Source organism: Patiria miniata, unplaced genomic scaffold (assembly GCF_015706575.1).
Source record: "Patiria miniata isolate m_02_andy unplaced genomic scaffold, ASM1570657v1 HiC_scaffold_3, whole genome shotgun sequence".
Classification (NCBI taxonomy): domain Eukaryota; kingdom Metazoa; phylum Echinodermata; class Asteroidea; order Valvatida; family Asterinidae; genus Patiria; species Patiria miniata.
Genome location: NW_024037069.1, coordinates 28,938,339 through 28,958,727, shown reverse-complemented (window position 1 = coordinate 28,958,727; position 20,389 = coordinate 28,938,339). Strand labels below are relative to the sequence as shown.

Here is a 20,389-nt window from a genome sequence, read left to right as displayed (position 1 = left end):
CGCGATTAAAATTAATAGGGTTTTTATTTTTGTAAACTTCGGACTCGTTTCAGTTTTGGGTATCAATCCCTACCTGTAAAAAAATATTGAATAAAATGAACATTATCCAACATAATCCAAAGATTTTTGATGTTAAAAATAAATTATACAAGCAATACTAGGTTTGAGTCTTCGGAGTAATTCGGGAACAGGTTAGAAAATATGAACACCTGAGTTTCAATCCGAATGAAATACGAAGCCGAGGTTTCGGAAACCTCCAGCCCGAGCCTGTGTAGTTTGTTCATTGAGGGCGTGCTTCAATAATAATGGTCTGATCGATGGGGACACCACTGAACAGCTGAAAACTAGTCTGGTGATGATGGAAAACTGAATGATTTTACTGTTTAAGTGGGTTAAGTAATTGACTAAATGATGTTTTTTTAATTATTATAATTAATAAGAGTTATGAGGTGTAAATTTAGAAATTGAAAAGTGTTCGACTTGTCCAAAAATGTGTTTATTTTAAAGCTCATGCATTTGTCAGGATTTTCATTGTTCATTTTTTTATGAGTTGGACTTTGGAAAATGGGAGGCCTAGACAGTAGTCAGAAAACTAGCCCTAGTCAGTAAACTACTACCAAATTAGTAGGCCTAGTATATGTTTATGTCACCAGGAACATAGTTTTGATAAGCCCCAAGCTATGGTCATGATGGTCAGTCACTGGACTAAACTACATGTATGTGCAATGGTGCAAAGCAAGGAGTCCACAGTGCAGTGACCATGATGTACATGGGTAAATAAAGCCCCATTTATATTTTACTTTTGGTCAAGATACTGGAGTAACTGGACTGCTTCAGCATTTAGGCCTAATACATGTAGGCCTGGCCCTAGCCTACGGAGAGAGTCCAGCATCTTGGCCACGCGAATTGGGCTATACACAGGGCTAATTATTTTTGATAAAGTTGATGAAAAGTAAAAGTTTTGGAAAGAATGTAGCAATACTAATAGCATCCTGAAGCCACCTTTCTCATCATGTACATGTACATAGTATTATCTCAATGAAGATCAGTCATCACAAAAATGTGGAAAAGACATGAATCATGGACTACTTCTTCTAAATTTTTTGCTTTTGACTCGCACCACCTGTTTCAAAAAGATGTTTTTGTCTAAAACTTGCCATCTCAATCTTTCCTGTAGGAGTGACCCAAAACTGACTCCTACAGACTCTACGTAAAGACCGCTGGGACCATTGACCCAGTTCCGTAGCGCAGTGCATCGTTAGCCACCCCCACCTTATCATGGCCATCTACAGCAAGTGGATCGGCACCGTCATCGACCACCACGGCCTCAAGTACCTGTGCTTCAACCACATGGTGACCACCTACATCCTGACCAGCCTGGTCATGTTCCTCATGACGCTCATCAACCTCTCCTCCTCGCCCCGTCTGGCCTCGGTCGCCATGTCCGCGCTCATGTCGCTCTTCGTGGTCACCCTGTCCATCAAGTTTGCCTACCAGATTGCGCACAGCTTCAAGACGCAGTTTGACCTCCACTGACCGAGAGAGCACCTTCTCAAAACCCTTGGCGGTTTGTTGTTGTGTGACTCAAAGTTTGTGACGTTGCAAAACATCGCCTCCTCCAAGGGTAGTGACTGGGCTCAAAATCCTCTCCTACAAAACTCCTAGGAGCTTGAAACAGTACTCGGATTCAAATACACTTAAACCAAAAATCAAAAGACTTGGAGCTGTTCCATTCCTGGTAGGAATAGTTTTAGCATTTTGCATTCAGCTCCAGAGTACACTCATATCCAAACTAAATAATGCAGTGCTACACTGTAAGTTTCTGATGCGAAACATTTGTGTACTATGACAAAGTGAGCAAAAGCTTTCTACAGTGTGTTGTACTTGTGTTTGGAGCAGTAACAGCTTATTTGAATCTCACCTGCTTGCCAGCATCATTGTACGATACGCAGCAGATGTTCAAAGTTTATTCCATCATCAAGCAAACTTCTACATGACTCGTGTCAGAGCTTTTATGAAAACCTACATCGTGTTTGGAAAACACGAATCTCTCTAGCTTATCAGCATCAGTGTTGTACATGTAGCTCTGTATCAAATATCAAAAAGTTTTACTTGCCTAGGAAAGTTCTGTGTACTAAACTTTCCATTTCAAAGAGACAAAGTAGGCATTGCAAAAGCCTTCTTCAGTGTTTAGAATATATGCTTGTGTAAGAAGTTGAGAACTTGCCTCAATCCTACTGGTTTGCTAACATCTATGGTGTCATATGCAGTTAAGTCTTCAAACTTTTGAGATCACTCGCCAGCGAGGAAAGCTCCGCTTACTATGCTTCCCACGTACTTGGAGTTGACAGAGACGACCATCGACCACGTTGGCATCAAGCACATCTTCTTCAACTTCCTCTTGTCCTCCTGCATCTCCACCAGCCTGATCCTCTTCATGATCACCATTGTCAACGCCGGCTCCCCGCGCCTGACCGTCGGTGCCATGCTGTCGCTCATGACCCTCCTGGTGCTGACGCTTTCGATCGAGTGCGCCCACAACATCATCTTCTGGTTGCTGCTCAGTCACGAGGTGCAGGGGGTCCTGGAACACAGGAGCCCCTGAACTTTACTCGGATTACTCGGAGAGCTACTCGTGAGTACGAGTAAAACTGACGAGTAGAGTGTTTTGAGTGTGCTGTGTGCTTCAGTTTGTTTACAAGACCGGCGTGCGGGAGTGCCTGATTTTTACTCCAGATACTTGTCAGAACAAGTGAAACTGACGCTTAATACTTCTGTTTGAGTGGGCTGGATGCTTCAGTTTGTTTACAAAGTACAAGGATTTCTGGAGCTCAAAAGCACGTCCACTGTAAACTTATGAACTCCCTTGCTTGAGAAAATTTGACTTAAAAGCTCAAGTACATGCTCACTGCTACTCACTGTGAGTCGAGGAATGCAGGGAAACTCAACTAAAGGATCTTTAGTCTTCGACAGTTAAGATCATAACTTTAGACGTCTGATAAATACATCTGTACCTCAAAAGATTTCTTAAAAATTCAGGATGGCAAGTTTTTCAGATGATGAAATATCCCCCATCTCCCAGAAGATGGTTTTCGTCGTGGACACGGACAGGCACGGCCCGCAGGACTATCGCGACAGTCATACGCTACCCGACACCGCGGACTGCCCCGTTTACGCCCTGGTCATGGGCTGCTGGAACAACATCCTCGGTCCCCACGCGAAATACATCTGGCTGACCGAGGGCAAGCCGAATTTCACCCCCGATCACGTCAGCTACCTGTCCACCCACACCCTGACCTCCTGCGAGCAGCCCCAGTCTACCATCGACACCAAAGTCCTGATCCTGCCGGACCGCGGGATAGTGGTGACGGTGTTCCTCTTCAGCGGTCACGACGGCGACGAGAAGACCATATTTGCGCTGTCGCTGGTCATCCCGTACGAGGAGTATCGCTGGTATCTGCCACTTCATGAGCTGTGTGTGGCCAGGCTCACCACAATGATCAGGAGGCTGCGAGTTCTTCAGGAGAAAAACAAAGATGAAGTAAGACAGAACTTTGAATTCAAATTGACCTTATGTGTATCGGCCATCTTAGGGGACAATGCTTTTGTACTACTGGGATTTGCATGTGCAGACGTTTTCCCATTTTTACTTTATCAAACATGCATTTAAAAAGATATGTTTTAATTAAAAAATAATAGATTTTCTTATGTTCTCCCCCACCCCCCTCCCCCCCCCCTAATTTTAGTACAATGACTCCGCCTTGGAAGCATTTAGCGAAGAGGTGCCTTCCTTCATTCGTGTCGTGACGCTCTTGAAGACTCATGGCCTTCCTTCAAGGGTTGCGGTATGTTAGTCTTTGTCGCAATCATTCTGACATTCCTAAGCTGTTGCACATACATGTGTTCTGTTTTTAAAACCTTTACTTCAGTTCAGGTAAACTTACGTTTAACTCTTTGCATACAGTAAAGCTTGATGTATCGTCTCAAAAGTGTTGCCTGCTTTAAATGACACACCACTTGGGGTATCTGCTTGAACCTCATGGGGCGTTGTTACGATTCCATGTAATTTTGTCCATTAATTACATGTACATATCTGAAGAGTTTAAATTAGGTTTGATATATAACTGTTTGGGGTTCTTTCTGTTTTTTCCTTCTTGTTTTTTTCCCCCCTTTTTGGGCCCTTTATCATATTTGCTCAATTTTTCCTCGCGTTTATGTGTCCCCTGCACTCTTGCTATGCCATTACTAGTCGTACCATTATGTTTATAATGGACTCTAAATTTGTAATTTTGACTCAACAGTTTGAAAATCGTAACATTTTCGTAAGAATATTTCCCTTTTTGTTTGGTTTCAGCTCACTGATACTGTATTTGCGCCTGGGCACATCAAGCAGTTGGATAATCAGTTCACCAAAGTGTAAGTGAACAGTTTCAACTCTTTGGCCCATGACCAAACAGATGAATACTTACTTTGCGGTAAGCTTATAAACAAAATGAATTACGAGCAATTGCCTTAGCTGATATCGATTCACAGAGCTTAAAGCGCCCTGCTATTTTCATTGGTTTGTTATTGAGCAAAGTTGTAGAATCTAGACAGATGACTGTCAATATATGGGTCATGCTATAAATTTTGGTCCCCTTTTTTCCTGTCCCCGTTACATCTGTCATCGATGACTTTATAACTATGATGCTCTCCTTAATGCAGTTGTCCTCCAAGAGTGATTATGAATAGCAAAGTACCTACCCAACAAATAAAAACAAAATTTTGAAGCCATTCTTAAAGGGAATATACATCATTTGCTTTTGCTGTAATTTTTCAGAAATGGATGGATTTGGGGGGTTGGAAATATATAGCAAATATAGTTACACTGACTTTTTTGAGGTTTTGGGTTTGTAGATGCTATAAAAATGAAGAAAAAAAAAAATCAGTTTCCTGTAGTCTGGTTCCCTGACTCCTTTTAAGATAAAACAAAGCAATTTATAACAATGGGGAATTGTAAGGTCAGGGAACCAGTCTAGCTGGCTTGTACCCATTCATATGTGTATAATCGATTGCAAACAAATAATGCAGACTAACTACATATGGTCAATTGGGGCTAGTGTTTGTAAAAAAATCCAGGTTTTTTTCCAACGCTTATTGGCCGACCAGCATTGCAAATTGACACAAAAAAATACAAGTTTTCTTGAAAATGACAGTACACCAGGTGCCGTGATTTTACAAGATGATTTAGGCTGTCATTTACTGACAGTCCAGCAGGGTATTTCAAAATAATTTGGTAGTTTTATTTTTTGATGTTTGCAACTGTTGTATTTTACCTTTAATGCTAATTGAGAAAAAAAGTACCAAGGTAACAGGGGCAGGAAACTCGTCACATTTTGGACCCTAAATTGATAGAACGACCCACATCTGTTTCCATCTTTTCGTACCTTCACTAGAGCTATAGCTTCGCATCTCCAGACCTGCGGCTGCTCTATTGTCATTGGCAACACCCCAGCAGATGTCAATGTTGTGAGTATCATTTTCATCAAACTTTTGTCGCATTTAGTGTAAATTCTCATTTTTGTGGTCAAAGAGTGTTTTCAAGATGGAGAAGTTGTCAACCAATCCTGAGTCGTAGGGCATTGGGATAGTTTTGACAAGATAAACAAAAAAAATTGTTGTGTATCATTCGTACTGTGAAATTGTGAGAAGGATCACTCGCACACTAGGGACACATTTTTATCATGTGAAATACCTTTGAAGGTACTCAGAGTACAGACTAATGCGGCGGCAGCGTTTTTTTGTGGTGGCACCAGGCTCGGGTAGTACGCATGCACTCCGGGCTCCTTCAACCAACACGTGCGCGCCTCGTCTTCAAGAATGCGTGCACCATGAGAGCAGACGTTGTGCTACCTTGAAAATGGCTTCTAATTTTGTTTGCTGGATTAGTATTTAAGCCTGCAGTTCAGTATTCCAACTGCTCGTGTGCACATCAAAAAACCATAGATGGTACTATCAAAAGTTTTTTTTTAAGAAGTATACAGGGTGGTTAAAAAAAAAGGACACCAACTTTTGACAGCAATTTTTACCTACTTAATGCACTTATTTTAAATATTTTTTCACACAGTAGTAAAGTATAGTCCTTTTACCATGTATGGTGAAAAAAGCTTAGTAAAAGTCGCAAAAATAGTGATATTATGCTAATTTGAATACAAGTCACCAAAACTCACTCTTGTCCACGGGTTATTCAATGTAAATTGGAAGTTTTCGTAGTTCATAAAAATTAAAAACCTTCCCACCAAAATATATTTTGCCCTGGTAACTTTTATTGAAGCTGTCCAATTATTCAAATCAGTGTTAAGATCATCTACTCAATAAGCTGTCGGCTTAAGTTCATTGTTGCATAACATTACATAACATAACAATCAAATGTCATGCCCTTTCAAATAAAGCTCCGATACCTGAGCTCAGTCAAGCGAAGGGAATGTATACCTCCGTGGACAAACAGGTTTTTGCACATGAAATGTTCAAATTGGCATAGCTCAACGACGAAATGTGCAAATGCAACGATTTTTCATCACATTTGCTTAAAGGCCAGTACTTTAATAGCTACTTATCGACAGTTAAAAATAATTTTTAAAAATAGGTGAAAATTCCTGTCAAATGTGGGTGTCCTTTTTCTTGAACCACCCTGTATGTAAACTTGTACAAAATTCAGAAAGCTTTTTCCCTCTTCTTTTGAACCAGATGAAAACACAAAAACTTGAAATTCAGTTAGATTGTCTAGTCTTAGAACACCATTCTACTAATTGACATTTCCACGACTCTTATCTTTTTTTTGTATTCAACAGATGATCAGTACGCTGGCCTTATTTCTGAGTCCATCGGAGCGAAGATGCTGCCTCTACTTGGACAATGTTCCCAGAATCTATCAGAAGGATGTCTTGATACAAGGCTTCATCAAGGTACAAGATGACTTCACTCCCTTGCCATTTTCCTCCAAAAAAATCAGCCTAAGCGCCTTTACATGTCTTCGGCTCGACCATGTTGTAGTCGCGTTCTTTGCAATTCAGCTTCTCAGCTGCAAGTAAGGACGTTTAGCCCCCCCCCCCCCTATATCATCACAGTGCTGGTTTTGTAGTGCCCTACAAGTTGGCTGGCTGAAGTTGTTTTTAGTGAGGATTTTGTTCTGAATTCTGAATTAAAAAGGGCAACTATTAATTCCCCAGGACTCAATCAACTTGGATGACTACCTGCGTGTCATCATGACGAGTCAGTATCCGACTACCCTGATAGACATGACGACGCTGGAAGTGAGACAGACACTGCACTACAACGAGCACGCTTACAGGTAAAGATGCCAATACACATGATATTGCCCTCATGTTTCTTGGGTGTGGGAGATTCACTGCCTTCTGTGATGGTTATTCAGGGCCCAAGTTCATGAAGCTGTTAAAGTAAAGTAAATGTCTGTCACGAGCCAATATGGGCTACGTGGGCCAACAAAGAGGGCGTGTTTTTGGAGAGCTCCGTGGACGGGACACATAGTGCGCGCGTACTGTATTCGCGCGCGAAGTACGCACGACTTCCTGAATGTGCAAAAGCTATAGCCATCGCGTCCTCGCGTTTGAATTGAACTTGCGATGGTCTGCGAGACTAATCCCTGCCTCCAATAACTTTGGATACATTCGAAATACGCAGTGGATGGATCGGGAACCAGTCTAGGTCAACCCCAACTTTCCTTTTGGGCCGTTGATGGGTATTTGTTCACAGATCCCATAGCCCATCAGGCCCATGTTGAGCTCTGGTTTCCTTGGCACGAAACGACAGAATATTTTGATTGCCCCGGATGGAATGCCAGTCCATCGCAGGTTACTCCCCAGCTAATGCCGGCACCCATTTATACTCCTGGGTGGAGACACAAGTGGTGGTGAAGTGGCTTGCCCAAGGACACAATATTATGACCAGCAGCTGGATTTGAACCCCTGACCCTCTGATCATGAGTCACAAACCCCAACCACTAGGCCACACTCCCCCACACAAAAAATTGCTGAGCACAGAAAATATTTTCTTACCCAAAACCGGTTACCAGCCAAAATGTCGTGTGATGTATGCCGCTCAAGACTGGTTCTCTGCACATTTTCTGGTAAGCGTATCATTTTCCTTAGCAATACAAACACCGCCTGTTTGTCACTTTTAAGGTTGAAGGTTTTAAAAAACTTTTAAAATAGCAGGAGGATTAATGGTCAGTCATCGTTTTTGATTTTTTCTTCTCCCAAATTTCAGACGCCATGTTTTGACAAGCCAGGAGCTGCAGAGCCTATGGCTGGGCAGTGATGAGCCGCTGAGGTACTCCCCAGTGTAAGTGACTGGGGTTTAGAGGAGGGGGGGTTGCCTGGGAGGCAGGGGAGTAGGATGGAGAGGGGGTGGGGTGTTTTTCAACGAGTTATCTTGGGAGTGATTGTGTATTGGCCAGCAATATTATTTTTTTCTTCTCTTTGCCATGAAAAACTTATTGAGTACATGATTGTTATAACCGAAGTATATTACATATTAACTGTAATAGAACCCCTCAAAACTCAAAAGATCAAATATTTATTGGAAAATTAATGGTTTCCTGTACATGTTTTTGTATTGTTTACAGAAGTGGGATTGTGATTATTATTTTGAGGGGTTTCAAGGGAAAAAAATATGGTTGGTACAGTAAGCTCATAGCAAATAATAAAACTAGAATTAAGTCCTGGATATCAATATTTATAATTATTTCCTTCAACCAAAAATATATGCATGTTTTTTGTTTTTTTCATGTCGCATAACAGCGTTCACTTCTCCAAAAAGCCAGAAGCAGAAGCAATAGTGCAAAAGTTCTGGAAAGAGGTGAGGCCAATTAATAACTTTTGTAGTCAGTGTATTGCCATGGCAACGTACTTAGTAACTAAGTTACTACGGAGGTGAATTCAAAAAAATGATTCGTATCTTGAGTCTTCATTTCCTACCCCTGCTTGTTCAATTTTAGTCCCAACGGATACTTAATAAAGGGGTTTTTGTATCATATAAGGCCACGAATTCTGTGCTATGACTTCCGTAATGCAAGGGTAACGCATGACATTTGCAGTTGCAGTTACTCGCAGAACTCTTACTTTTAAAAGCTTATGAGTAATGGAGTTTGATGCATTTTTTTAAAAACAGATCTATAGGTTGAAGGAAAAGTGCAGTGTTAGGGAGACCTACGTTGAAGAATTCCTGCGTTTGCTGGATCGGCAGGCGGTGTCCCTCATCAAATATGTGGAAGAGGAAACGTAAGTTAAAATCCTGGCCTATACCCTTATTCGATTGTGTTTGCCAGCTTCAGAGTGTATGCACTCTGTGCTGGGATTATATTATTATGATTGATTAATGCACATTTATTTCCATTTCACAGTTCATAAAATACAGCTAAATGTAGATTAACAATTGGTGTATTACTCAAACAAGTGTACATGTATATTAAATATTAACTTGAAATTAACAAAGGTGAACATGGAGGCATGTCCCGGTAAGCGGTTGCTTGAGCGGGGGATGCTATACAAGACAAAACGAACAGACGGACAGCAACGGACAAAGACATTCGGACAAACTAAACATTGAATCAAGAAAAAGCAAACAAAAAAATATTAAATTATTACGGGCCTAAATAGGGTACTATACAATAACATAACATAATGAGGATAAAACAAACTCAGTAAGGTAATACAGATAAGTAATTTACAAAGAGCAGTTGTACAGGTACATTTTAATTTTAGTTTTGAATATATTAAGTGTAGTTGAGTTTCTGATATGATTGGGAAGTTTGTTCCAGTTGATTACACCAGTATATCGAATTGTGTATTGAAAAAGTTGAGTCCTATGTTTGGGAAGATGAATGTTAGGCCAAAAAAAAAAAAATATTCGGTCTCTGGTCAGACCAAAGTTCCGGAATTGACGCGGCCACGCGGCTTTTTTTTTTTTTTTTTGCTTTTTTTTTTTTTTCAAGCTTGGATTGTACAGACAAGGTGGGTACTATTTTGCTTTTTTGGTGTCCTCATGTACATTGGTGTCCTCCATAATTTGCCTTGGTGCTTTCGATCATTTGCCTTGGTGCAATTTGCCCTCTCCCTGGTGCTCTTTGATAAAAAAAATTGAGGAGGTGCGGAAATAGAGGGCGCTGTTGGAGCTACCGCGGAACATTTTGGGGAAAAAAAGATCGACGCGCATGATTAAAATCGACGCGCGCGCTGACCAGAGACCGACTTATTTTTTTTTTGGCCTTAGTGAAAGTCCTTGTGTTGTAGTTATGGATGTTGTAATAAAATTGAAAGAGTGTTTGGAAGTGGGTGGGGGATGTGTTTGTTGAAACATTTGTACATAATATTCTGATGATACATATTAATGTTTCTAAGGTTGAGTAGTTTGAGTTGTTTGAACAGAGGAGCTGTGTGAGCAGTGAAATGAGATTTAGAGACTAAACGAATGATGGCAGATTAGGGCTGTGCATCAGAACCAGGTACCCGATTACCCGTCAGGAACCGGTTCCAGATTAGAGAATCAAGTACCCGTAACCAACTGTGCATATTACTGTAGTGACTTCTCAGACAATGGAAAAGAAAGGTTTTGAATATCATGTGGGGAAGTTTCAAAATGAAAACCAGGCCACATGGAAAAACAAAACGGATTCATGTTAATGACGCTTGCGACAATACAATACATTTATACGATGAGATTTTTGCATCGGGGTGATGTAAATCAAATTAGGTTTTGCTCTTCACCAATGTATAAGTCGGTGAAGGGCAAAACCTAATTTGAAATACAATACATGCACTGCGTGGCTCTCTTCACTGGTCTACAACCAGTCAGTCCTAGACACAAGTGACAGTCTGTCAGTCTGTCTGTCAGTCAGTCTGTTAGCAGTGTTGTAGCCGAGTACTTTTTTCCGAGTACCGAGTACTGCCGAGTACTTAGGTTGCCCGAGTACGAGTACGAGTACTTGTACCTCCGAGTACAAGAAGAGGTCTCCAAGTACGAGTACTTGTACTTCCGAGTACGAGTAGGAGTACTGTACTTCCGAGTACGAGTACGAGTACTTGTGTTTCCGAATACGGCAAATGGTTCTTTGTGCGTAATGTGCCCAGGCCAGTCAGACCGATTAAATACAGACCCACTAACGGCTAGCTGTCAAATGTGTTTGTCCGGACGTGCACAGAGGAAAATCAGGAAACTCTGATTTCTCCACAAGCCAATCAACCATTTAAAACTGAAAGTATTGATAAAATAAGGCCTTGGTGTATAAAGTCAAGCTATACCATTCCCCCCCCCCCCCTCCTCCCGAGTACTGCTCTTCGAGTACGAGTAATTTGATGATCGAGTACAATTTCGACATGTCGAGTACGAGTACTTTGCTGCCCGAGCACAAGTACCGTCATTTCACGTACGAGTACTTTGACATTCGAGTACGAGTACGAGTACGAGTACTAAAAAAAAGTACTCGCGTAGTACTTGAGTACGAGTACCGAGTAATAGAACTACAACACTGTCTGTTAGTAAGTCAGTCAGTCAGTTGGATAGGTACAAACAGGACACCAGGCCGGCCCTCTGGGACCAGCAAAATATATTTATTATTAAGGGAATAAATGTGTGCTCCGGAGGTTTTTATCACTCTGTTTAATACCACTTAGAGTCTGGGTGCTGATAATTACCCGAGCCGGAGGCGAGGGTAATTATCAGCACCCAGACTCTAAGTGGTATTAAACAGAGTGATAAATACCGACGGAGTACATATTTATTCCCATTCATAAATACCTTTTCGGTAAAAAAAAATCATATAATTCGTGCAAAACATCCCGATTTTGTTCAACAAATTCACTTTATGCTTTTTGAATCATCCCTCCTGCAAAATAATGGAGTGTTCAGCTGGCGAGTAAGATGAAAACAACCCTTTTATGGAGATTGACGCGCGCGTATGATGTTCTATGCGATGTCGCGCAGAACGCACCTGGCGCGTTGCGTTTTGAATTTAGAACTATAAAATTCTAACTCCCTGGTAGTGTTGCGCATGCCTACGTGAGGATTGTGAACGTTCAACCAATTAAACGATAAGAGGCACTGGATTTTTAGGAGTCCACATTTTATTGTGACACTGGAAAAGTGTTTAAGACCAGCTAGCCATGTCTTTATCATCCGTTTAATACCGGCCACGTGACGGGCTCTCGACCAATAGGAATGGCTAAACTGTCTGAGGTATTTATGAATATCCTATATGATTTCACTCGACAGAAACCGAGGGACCAAGCCGAGTCGTCTGGTTCTGAAACGGCTGAAGACGGACCTTCACCTGATACCCGAGGGTAACTTCCGCTTAGTGCTTGCCGTGGCTGAGAAGCTGAAGCCTGGTATATACACCATGGTGTGCGGCAACCCTGCGCTGCCTAGGGACTCCTACAACGACCTGGTCACATAGAGTACACATGATCTAGTCACGTAGAGATGAGAACTGGTCATATAGTTATGACCTCAAAGGTCACGTAGTTAAGGTCAGGTCACATAGAGTAATGGCCTCGTCACATGGAGATATATGACCGGGTCATACAGAGATATATGACCTGGTCAATTAGAGATATGTGAATGGGTCACATAGAGATATACAAGTATAGCCTGGTTAACTAGTTATGACCAGCAGCTGGGCCCAATTTCATAGAGCTGCTTAAGCAGAAAATTGCTTAAGCACGAAAAACATTGCTTAGTAAAATTAGGTTACCGGCCAAAACTCCATGTGTTGTACGTTTCTTGTGACTGGTATTTAGTTGTTGTTTACTTAGCATAACAATCGCATGGAGTTTTGGCTGGTAACCTGATTTTATTAAGCAAGACGTTTTTGTGCTTAAGCAAATTTTGTGCTTAAGCAGCTCTATGAAATTGGCCCCAGGTCACATAGAGATGAATGATCTGGTCACATGGAGATATATGATCGGGTCATACAGAAATATATGACCTGGTCAATGAGAGATACGTGAACAGGTCACATAGAGATATACACGTATAGCCAGGTTAAATAGTTATGACCTGGGCCCAATGGCTCTGCTAACCACAGAATTCCGCGCTTAGGTTCACTTTTCTGTGCTAACCACGCTAGCTAAAAAAAAAATCTGTGTTAAGGCCAAAAAAAAAAATCTCCGGTTTCTGGTATGCGCGCGCGTCGCCGTAGCCTCAAAGTCTCAAAACCGCCAAACTCACTGGTTTGACTGGAATCTTGCTGCTGCACAATTTTAACGTGTTTTTAGATGGGGTTATGATCGAGAATAAGCTTTATGTGGCCTCTCTAGACTCTCATATATTTGCACTAAGTTTAGTCGGGCACCATTTGCAGTCATCAGCCGACATTTGAAGTAAAAAAGTCAGGTAAAAAAAAAAAAAAGCCGCGTCGCCGCACCACTTTTTAGACAAGCTCCATACCAGAAACCGGAGACTTATTTTTTTTGGCCTAACCCTGTAAGCACAAAATCCTTAGTTACGGGATGTACGCATGTGCACAAAACAAAATTCCTCGCTAACTCGTGAAATACGCTTACCGTAAGCACGGAATTTTCTGCTACAGTAAGCGGGGTTTTTTTCGCAGTAAGCAGAGCAAAGAAATTGGGCCCAGGTCACAATGTGTTACTAGCTTCTTACTTGCGGTTGGCCACAATTTACCCACAGCGGTATGAAACATGGCGTGGGCTTGAGCTGCTTATGTTGGTTGGTTGGTAGATGGGTTGGTCGGTGAACACTTTACTCGGCCATATATTGTATTCATGCATCTCAAGTATTACAGCTTTGCAAGTATTACAGCTTTGCATTCGAAGACTGGTTTTGCAAACACTGTTGAGCATGCGTCTAATTTGCACACTTTCTGCATATTAGATCACGCCCCATTCCTTTTCATTTTCTGCATTCTTGAGGTACCGGTACAGCTGGGGTGCACGGACAGTCAGTATAGCCGTCTTCACACGTTACCCAGCCTCGCTGCTACCCGGCCGCGGTGGGTTGTACCACTTGGTACTTGTTATGAACTGGTTAGGAATGTTAGAGTCAAGGTCTGGCAGGGTCATAATTATGATCTAATTAGCACACAGTCTTGAACGGATCACACGCTGTCTTAAAGGGAATGTACAACATTTGTTTTTGCTGCAATTTTCAGAAATAAATGGATTTGGAGGATTAGTATGTTATAGAAAATATTGTTAAACTGACTTAATTCACGTTTTGGGCTTGTAGATGCTGGAAAAACCAAGAAAACCTATCATTTTCTTGTAGTCTGGTTCCCTGACCCCACTTAAGATGAAACGGAGCAATTAATACACTTTGGGGAATTGTAAGGTCAGAGAATAAGACTAGCAGGCTTGTAGTTTTAGTTGTACCCCTTCACAGGTGTGTAATCAATTGCAAAGAAAAGTCAGAATAACTAAATATGAAAAAGTAGGAACAGTTTTTGAAAAAAGCCAGTTTCTCCAACGCTGGTCGGTCGAGCAGCGTTGGAAAAATACAGTTTTTCTTGAAAATGTCAGCACACCAGGAGCCACGATTTTAAAGGATGCTTTAGACTGTCATTCGCTAACAATTCAGTAAGGTATTACGTGATAATTTGATCATTTCGTTCTTTGATGTTTGCAAATGTTGTATCTTCCCTTTAACGCTGTCATAAGCAGTTCTGAACTGTTCACTATAAACCATTGTCTATGGTTTCAATATTGTCTTAAACAATGGAAGATGACAAGAACTTGCAATATGTTCATACCAAAAACAAACTTAAGACACTGTTAACAATTTTGGTCGCAAGTGGATATGGGGAGACTTCTTTATTTCAAGACATGTACTGTGCCAAGAAATTCAAGAATTCTTCTTAAGATTCCCTTTGCCGGCTTTTCAAACCGAGCAGCACACACACACAGACACCAAAGACAAGTGCTCACACTGAATTGCGTGGTTTGGCACTTGGCTAAGAAGCAACAGTACTTGATGTATTATAGTAAAGCGTACACCTTACACAGAAAACCGACAAATAGTCGTTATTGTTAAAAAAAAATAATGAGAGCAAATGCTAATAATGTCATTATACATTTGAAATTTTCACAAATTATTTCATTTATTTTCTCCTCTCAAGACAATTAGAAACTGAGAAATACACTAGAACTTGTCTGGTAGATTTGACTTTCCACTTTTTTTTTGACAAGCCAGTTTTTTTCTGATTAGCCAGTTCTACGCACAAAAAAACTTTTAAATCCCGTTTCATCTTTCCCCTTATTCTAGGGAACATGATTTTCAGAATCTCGCAAATGCCTTCTTTCTTTTAAATTCAGACGAGTGCATTTTTGCAACATGGCAGTTTGTAGCTACAATTTATTCCTCAACTGTATTTTAAGTCTAAAATGTATTTCATATGATTCCATTGTCTTGTTTTTACAGAAGGAATTAGTCACCCGGCAAGGATAATCGTTAATATTATTACCGCAGTATTATTAAAATATACACCTTATATAACTCTTCCAGCGTAAGCCAAGTGCAATACTTGACATTGTAATTGTATAATTATATGCAAAAGTTGTATTAGCCCCGCCCACTGTGCACGTGGGCAACCACACACGTGCCCCTCTCCAATGCCACACTGCATGTTCCAGCCGTGCGCGTCATACGCGCAAGCACGCGCGTCAGACTTTTGTGCACGCATGTCGGACATATTTCACTGCTGTGATTGGTCAAAACACACTGGGCGGAGCTTATTTAATGGATCGGGCTATTGCCATCACAGTCAATCGTAAGTCAGTCACAAGTCAGTGGTCTCAAGACGAGGTTTCGAATGATTGAAACGAACCTATGTTAGACGCGCTCTTTTTTGTCAATATGACCGTAGTGACTTGTGATTAACTTTTTATTGGCTCGATTAATAAATGTGATTAAATGTAAACAAATCTAAATGATTTGTCACTATGTTTTGTGTCCAAGTCTTATGAAGTTCGGTCTGTTTTTTTCGTAAAGTGTTGTTAGAGGTTCAATCAGACTAAAATTGTTGAAACTCGCAGGAAATGATTATATTTTCAGTTTGAAAAGTGGTCCTTTCCTCGCCTTCCACCTCGATGACCCGGGTTAAAATTCCTCGGAGGCCGACAAGTGGGTCGTATATTCAGTCCCTGATGGTTCCACAGGAGTAGTCCCAGTTCTTCGGAAAATATATTGTATTGTCTTGCCTCGACCGTACCAGACACGGTCTTGGTACCAAAATTGGCACGATTCATGCAATAATTGGAGACGTTAATTCAAACCCTGAACCGACCGTCTACCAAACTGGCTCAGTGTTAAACCGACGACACTTAATTGGCAAAAGTTTCTCAGCTGGGTCACGTCAGCACTGTTTAGTGTCCAGGTCTGCTCGAAAAAAATCTTTAAAGTCTTAAAAAAAATTACACCTCGAGATTGAAATTCGATTTCAAAAATAGAGACCACATAATATACGGACAATAATTACGATCGGCACCATTTTTTTTAATAATCGGCTAGAGTAGAAAGTGTGGTTTACGCGCGACATAGATCCCATCGAAGTTGCTGTAGCGGATGTTATTTTGGATCTGGAACCCAATCTCCTGCAGGAAGTTTGGTAATTGCAGACCGTTCTGGTACTCGTCCATGTAGGGCTCGGGGCCATGCTGGGCCGTGCTGTTCCACTCTTCGCCCCACGTGTTACTTTGAATGTTGATTTCGCGCCATTCCGAATTCTGCCAGTACAGCACTGCGTTAGGAAGAGATCGAAAAAAGAAAATGAAGTACAAACAAATCCAAAACGATCCATAAAATATTTTCAGGTTTGTGACGACTTTAACTCCCCCCAATCTCTGAGGTATTTTGGTTTTCAGCTTAAAGGGCGAGGCCCGGGGTGGGGCTGGCCCCACAGGTACTCCAAGTTTGAGGTAAGTTGAGCCTCTTCTAATGACGAGATCGTTTTGGTGGGAAGAAATATGAACTATAGAGGCAAAGTATTTTTATAGTAGATTAAAGGAAATAGCGAAAGGTTTGTTAACGTTCAAAAGTTTGACTCTGCCACTAAGAAATATAGTTTCAGTATCGTAGTCGGGCTTTCTTTCGTTACCGGTAGGTATTTTGTGTAAGCTGGGCTTCGTCTCTATCGAACCATAATTTTGTAGGTCTTTTTTTATTCGCAAGAAAAAAAATTCAAGACTGCTTTTTACAGTGGCACACTCAGGGAGGGCCGCTCGGTGGCTGTAACCTCGCCTCCGAAGCAATGCCACGACCGGGATCTCAAAAGTCAGGGGCCTCAAATCCTATAGGCTAGAGTTAGAGCCGTCTCTGACTCGGAGATATTTCAGGAACTTTCCCGTACTCACCGTCAAATCCACTGACCACGCCCTCGGGTCTCAGCAGGCGGTGTATCTCCCGCAGGACCCGCTTGCTGTTCTCCTGCGGCATCTCGTGCAGGACATAGGTGAACTGGACCAGGTCGAAGGACTCGGACTCGAAGGGCGTCGCCTCCCCGTTGGCCTGGTAGAAATGCACGTTGGACGCGCCGCGTTTCTGCTTCCACAGGCGGCAGAATCTGTTCAGCGGACGAGGAGTGATTTGGTTTAGAAGTGATTAACTTTTCATGCATTTCTACGCAGCTTACTTGAAACTTGGAACTGGAGTTGTGTCGCTCGAGAAATAGGAATGCGATATGCCGGTATTATATGCGTGTGTATGTTTTTTGGATGTGTTTCGAAAAATGATGCCTTGTGGAGACCCGGGTATAATACTGAACAACAGATAAGGTCTCCACAAGGCAATTTGTAAAGGTGAATAGGTTTCCACAAGGATTTCACGAAATAGATATACGGATTTTAGTAAAAACCAGGAATTTCCAAAGTATACTTATCAGTCGTAAATTAAAGTACTTTATGTAAGGGACATTTCTGGTTAAAATAAGAGCGTTTTGAAAATAGCTTTCGACCCTCTCACGATTTTGTCAAAGCGATGTCTCCACAAGGATACAAATTTCAGTATGTGTGTTTGATGTTATCTACGCAGTGTAAACTGTATACTGCATGCAAGCAAAAAAAACGCGTGTTATAAACCTGTGGTATTTGTGTTTAGCCTCTTGTCCATTATGGATATTGTATATCACAGCGCTATAGTTCTTTGCAATGCGAGTGTCACTGAGAGGGACTTCTAGTGACAATGTCGGCACTAGTTGTCACTCATTTAAAGGAATATTAGAAATCGGTGATGAGTTACACTTGATTCTACAGTTTCAAATTCAAAGCAGTCTCACGAAGTTCATCAGTTCAATGAACACACAAAAATGGCTCAAGGTGTGATACAAAATTAGATAAGACATGCAGTTAATACCTACCTCACATAAGCCGGAGCAAGGTCAATGGCTATGACTTCAGCGCGGGGAAATATCTCTCCCAAAGCGAAGGCAGAAACGCAGTTACCGGTACCGATCTCCAGGATCCTCTTCGGCTGACGGTGTCCGTGAAGCTGCTCCAACCAGGGCCTGAGAATCTCCTCGTTCTCAAAGTTGAACTTGTTGGCAGTGCTGTAGGACATCCGCACAGTGCGGCCGTTGAGGTAGCCACCGGGATTGAAGTGCACGTAGGTCTTGTCGTAGTGGTACGGGTACTGGATCGGGGAGTCCAACCCCGGAGCCCAGACGTCTGAGTGGTCAGCCTTCCCGGCAAACTCGGGAAGGGTCGCCACGTAGGCGCGGTAGTACTCGTCGAAGGCCTCGAACCCGATGTCGTTGTGGCGGAAGGACCGCATGAAGATGTAATTCTCGAACGGCGTGATGGGTTCCAGCGCGTCTGCCTCGCTGTCGATGACGGGGGGCTCCGGAGCGAAGGCCGGTAGGCGATCCACGATGAGGAACTTCATGAAGCTCAGGTAGTTCTTGAGGTACTGGGGCTCGCTGCCGTCCCAGTTAATCCCAAGAAAGTCACTGTATAGAAATTAATAGTAGCGCAATGGTCACTCTTTGTGTTAGGCCGAGTAAAAAGTTTAAAGTAATTTCTCGTCCGGCCTTTAAGAAAAAAGAAAACATTTAAGGAGGCGGTCGATTGATTTTCGGTTTTCCATGATGGCGGTTTTCCAAGATAGCAGATGGATTTTTCGCTTTTTTCAACTATTTTGCTGATACACTAATTGTGCCCAACTGAGGAACCTAATCCTTTCTATACGGAATAGCTACAATCGGTTGTTGGAAACAAATAAACTGACATTATTAACGATACATGTGCAAAATATGTTGCAAATAATTATATGAAATATAAACTTTTAAAAAAAGGAGGCAGCTGGGGAAAATTGAAGCGGGAGGAGACGACAAACTGCTTTAGGAGGAGACGACAAATTGCGCATGTAAACAAATCGTGACGTGATTATGTCACAGAGCTATCGAGCTACCTGTACAGATCCGTCTGAGCCAGAGAGTTGTACTTCATGAGCGTGTCTTGGATGTAAGCATCCAGGCTCTGCACCGTTGCCTCGGCCTCGCACGGCAGCTTGAGATCCTTGTAGTACCAAGGCTTCAGGGCGTCAAACTGCTTGAAGTCCACGTAGCTTCGGTGGATGAAGCCCTCTGCTTTCCCGCCATCTTTGGTGAGCACGGTGAACTCGATGCGGTAGGTCGGCAGGCCGCGGAAGTCGGGACCTTCTAGGGCCACCACCGATGCCTGGATCGGGATGCCGAAGATGGCTTTTGGGAAGTAGGATGCTGTCGCTAAGGGCAGCAGCCCCAGGGCCAGGAGAAAAACGGCTCGAAAGAGGGACCGGATATTCATTTTGCCTTCTAAATTGTAAAATAAAACCTCACGGGTGAAGCTGTGAGGATTATGTCATGCAAAGAACAAGATGCCGAACTAGCCTGGTTTTCTAATCAGTGCCGTAGACACTCACTTGACGATAGCCCTAAAAGAACGCAACCAGTGTAAGCCGTTTTCCGCGAAAAAGTTCGGGGAAAAAACATACTTTCGATCAAGTTTGAAACCGATCTTGTTTCCTCGTTTTTAAGAGTTATTCAGCACACCATGAGATAAAATTTACAGTCAGTAAAGCTCGGGTATGGAGTAAAATACATTGTTTGTTTTCGAGAGGATGATCTCTCTGAGCCACCGTACAACCCTGATCTGTTGACTCTGTGCTGTTATCTTCATAATGTTTCAGTTGGTTTTGAATTTCATAACTGGGACGATCAAAGTGCATCTCTTATGACATCAAGGTTATTATTGTTTGATGATTTTTTTTTTTATGACAACATTCTGGGTATCTAATGAACAAAACCATTTAAGAACGTGTACATGGCATGCTTGATATCCAAAAAGCGGAAGACGTGCTTTGTTTTTTATTTGAGAAGTTATAGACCTTTCTATTGCTTGTAAAC

The 20,389-nt window shown here is 42.0% G+C and overlaps 2 protein-coding genes across 4 annotated transcripts; one reads left to right on the top strand and one right to left on the bottom strand.

The window, feature by feature from the left end:
* The first annotated feature begins 283 nt into the window (after positions 1-283).
* On the top strand, positions 284-12,674 carry LOC119737807 (guanine nucleotide exchange C9orf72-like). 3 transcript variants are annotated; one of them, XM_038212421.1, is made up of 11 exons: positions 284-387; positions 1,178-3,541; positions 3,747-3,845; positions 4,355-4,416; positions 5,436-5,508; positions 6,831-6,944; positions 7,209-7,330; positions 8,266-8,340; positions 8,799-8,856; positions 9,169-9,278; positions 12,268-12,674. In XM_038212421.1, exons 2-11 carry the CDS (start codon positions 3,041-3,043, stop codon positions 12,449-12,451), a joined length of 1,398 nt encoding a protein of 465 aa, XP_038068349.1. In that variant the 5' UTR covers positions 284-387; positions 1,178-3,040; the 3' UTR covers positions 12,452-12,674. The 3 variants fall into 3 exon arrangements, with proteins under 3 accessions (XP_038068349.1, XP_038068351.1, XP_038068350.1); XM_038212422.1 differs by having other exon boundaries at positions 332-352; XM_038212423.1 differs by lacking the exon at positions 3,747-3,845.
* A 2,169-nt stretch (positions 12,675-14,843) lies between these two features.
* On the bottom strand, positions 14,844-20,110 carry LOC119737806. Its single transcript, XM_038212420.1, has 4 exons — positions 19,414-20,110; positions 18,365-18,952; positions 17,364-17,572; positions 14,844-16,750 (listed from the first exon to the last, which is right to left on the bottom strand). Exons 1-4 carry the CDS (start codon positions 19,788-19,790, stop codon positions 16,518-16,520), a joined length of 1,407 nt encoding a protein of 468 aa, XP_038068348.1. The 5' UTR covers positions 19,791-20,110; the 3' UTR covers positions 14,844-16,517.
* Positions 20,111-20,389: the final 279 nt, after the last annotated feature.

Coding starts and splice junctions, on each gene's coding strand:
- LOC119737806 (XM_038212420.1), bottom strand. CDS start 19,790: ATGAATATCCGGTCCCTCTTTCGAGCCGTTTTTCTCCTGGCCCTGGGG. Junction 18,953..19,413: donor GCTCAGACGGATCTGTACAG/GTAGCTCGATAG, acceptor ATTTCTATACAG/TGACTTTCTTGGGATTAACT. Junction 17,573..18,364: donor CTTGCTCCGGCTTATGTGAG/GTAGGTATTAAC, acceptor TCCGCTGAACAG/ATTCTGCCGCCTGTGGAAGC.
- LOC119737807 (XM_038212421.1), top strand. CDS start 3,041: ATGGCAAGTTTTTCAGATGATGAAATATCCCCCATCTCCCAGAAGATG. Junction 4,417..5,435: donor GATAATCAGTTCACCAAAGT/GTAAGTGAACAG, acceptor TACCTTCACTAG/AGCTATAGCTTCGCATCTCC. Junction 9,279..12,267: donor AAATATGTGGAAGAGGAAAC/GTAAGTTAAAAT, acceptor TTCACTCGACAG/AAACCGAGGGACCAAGCCGA.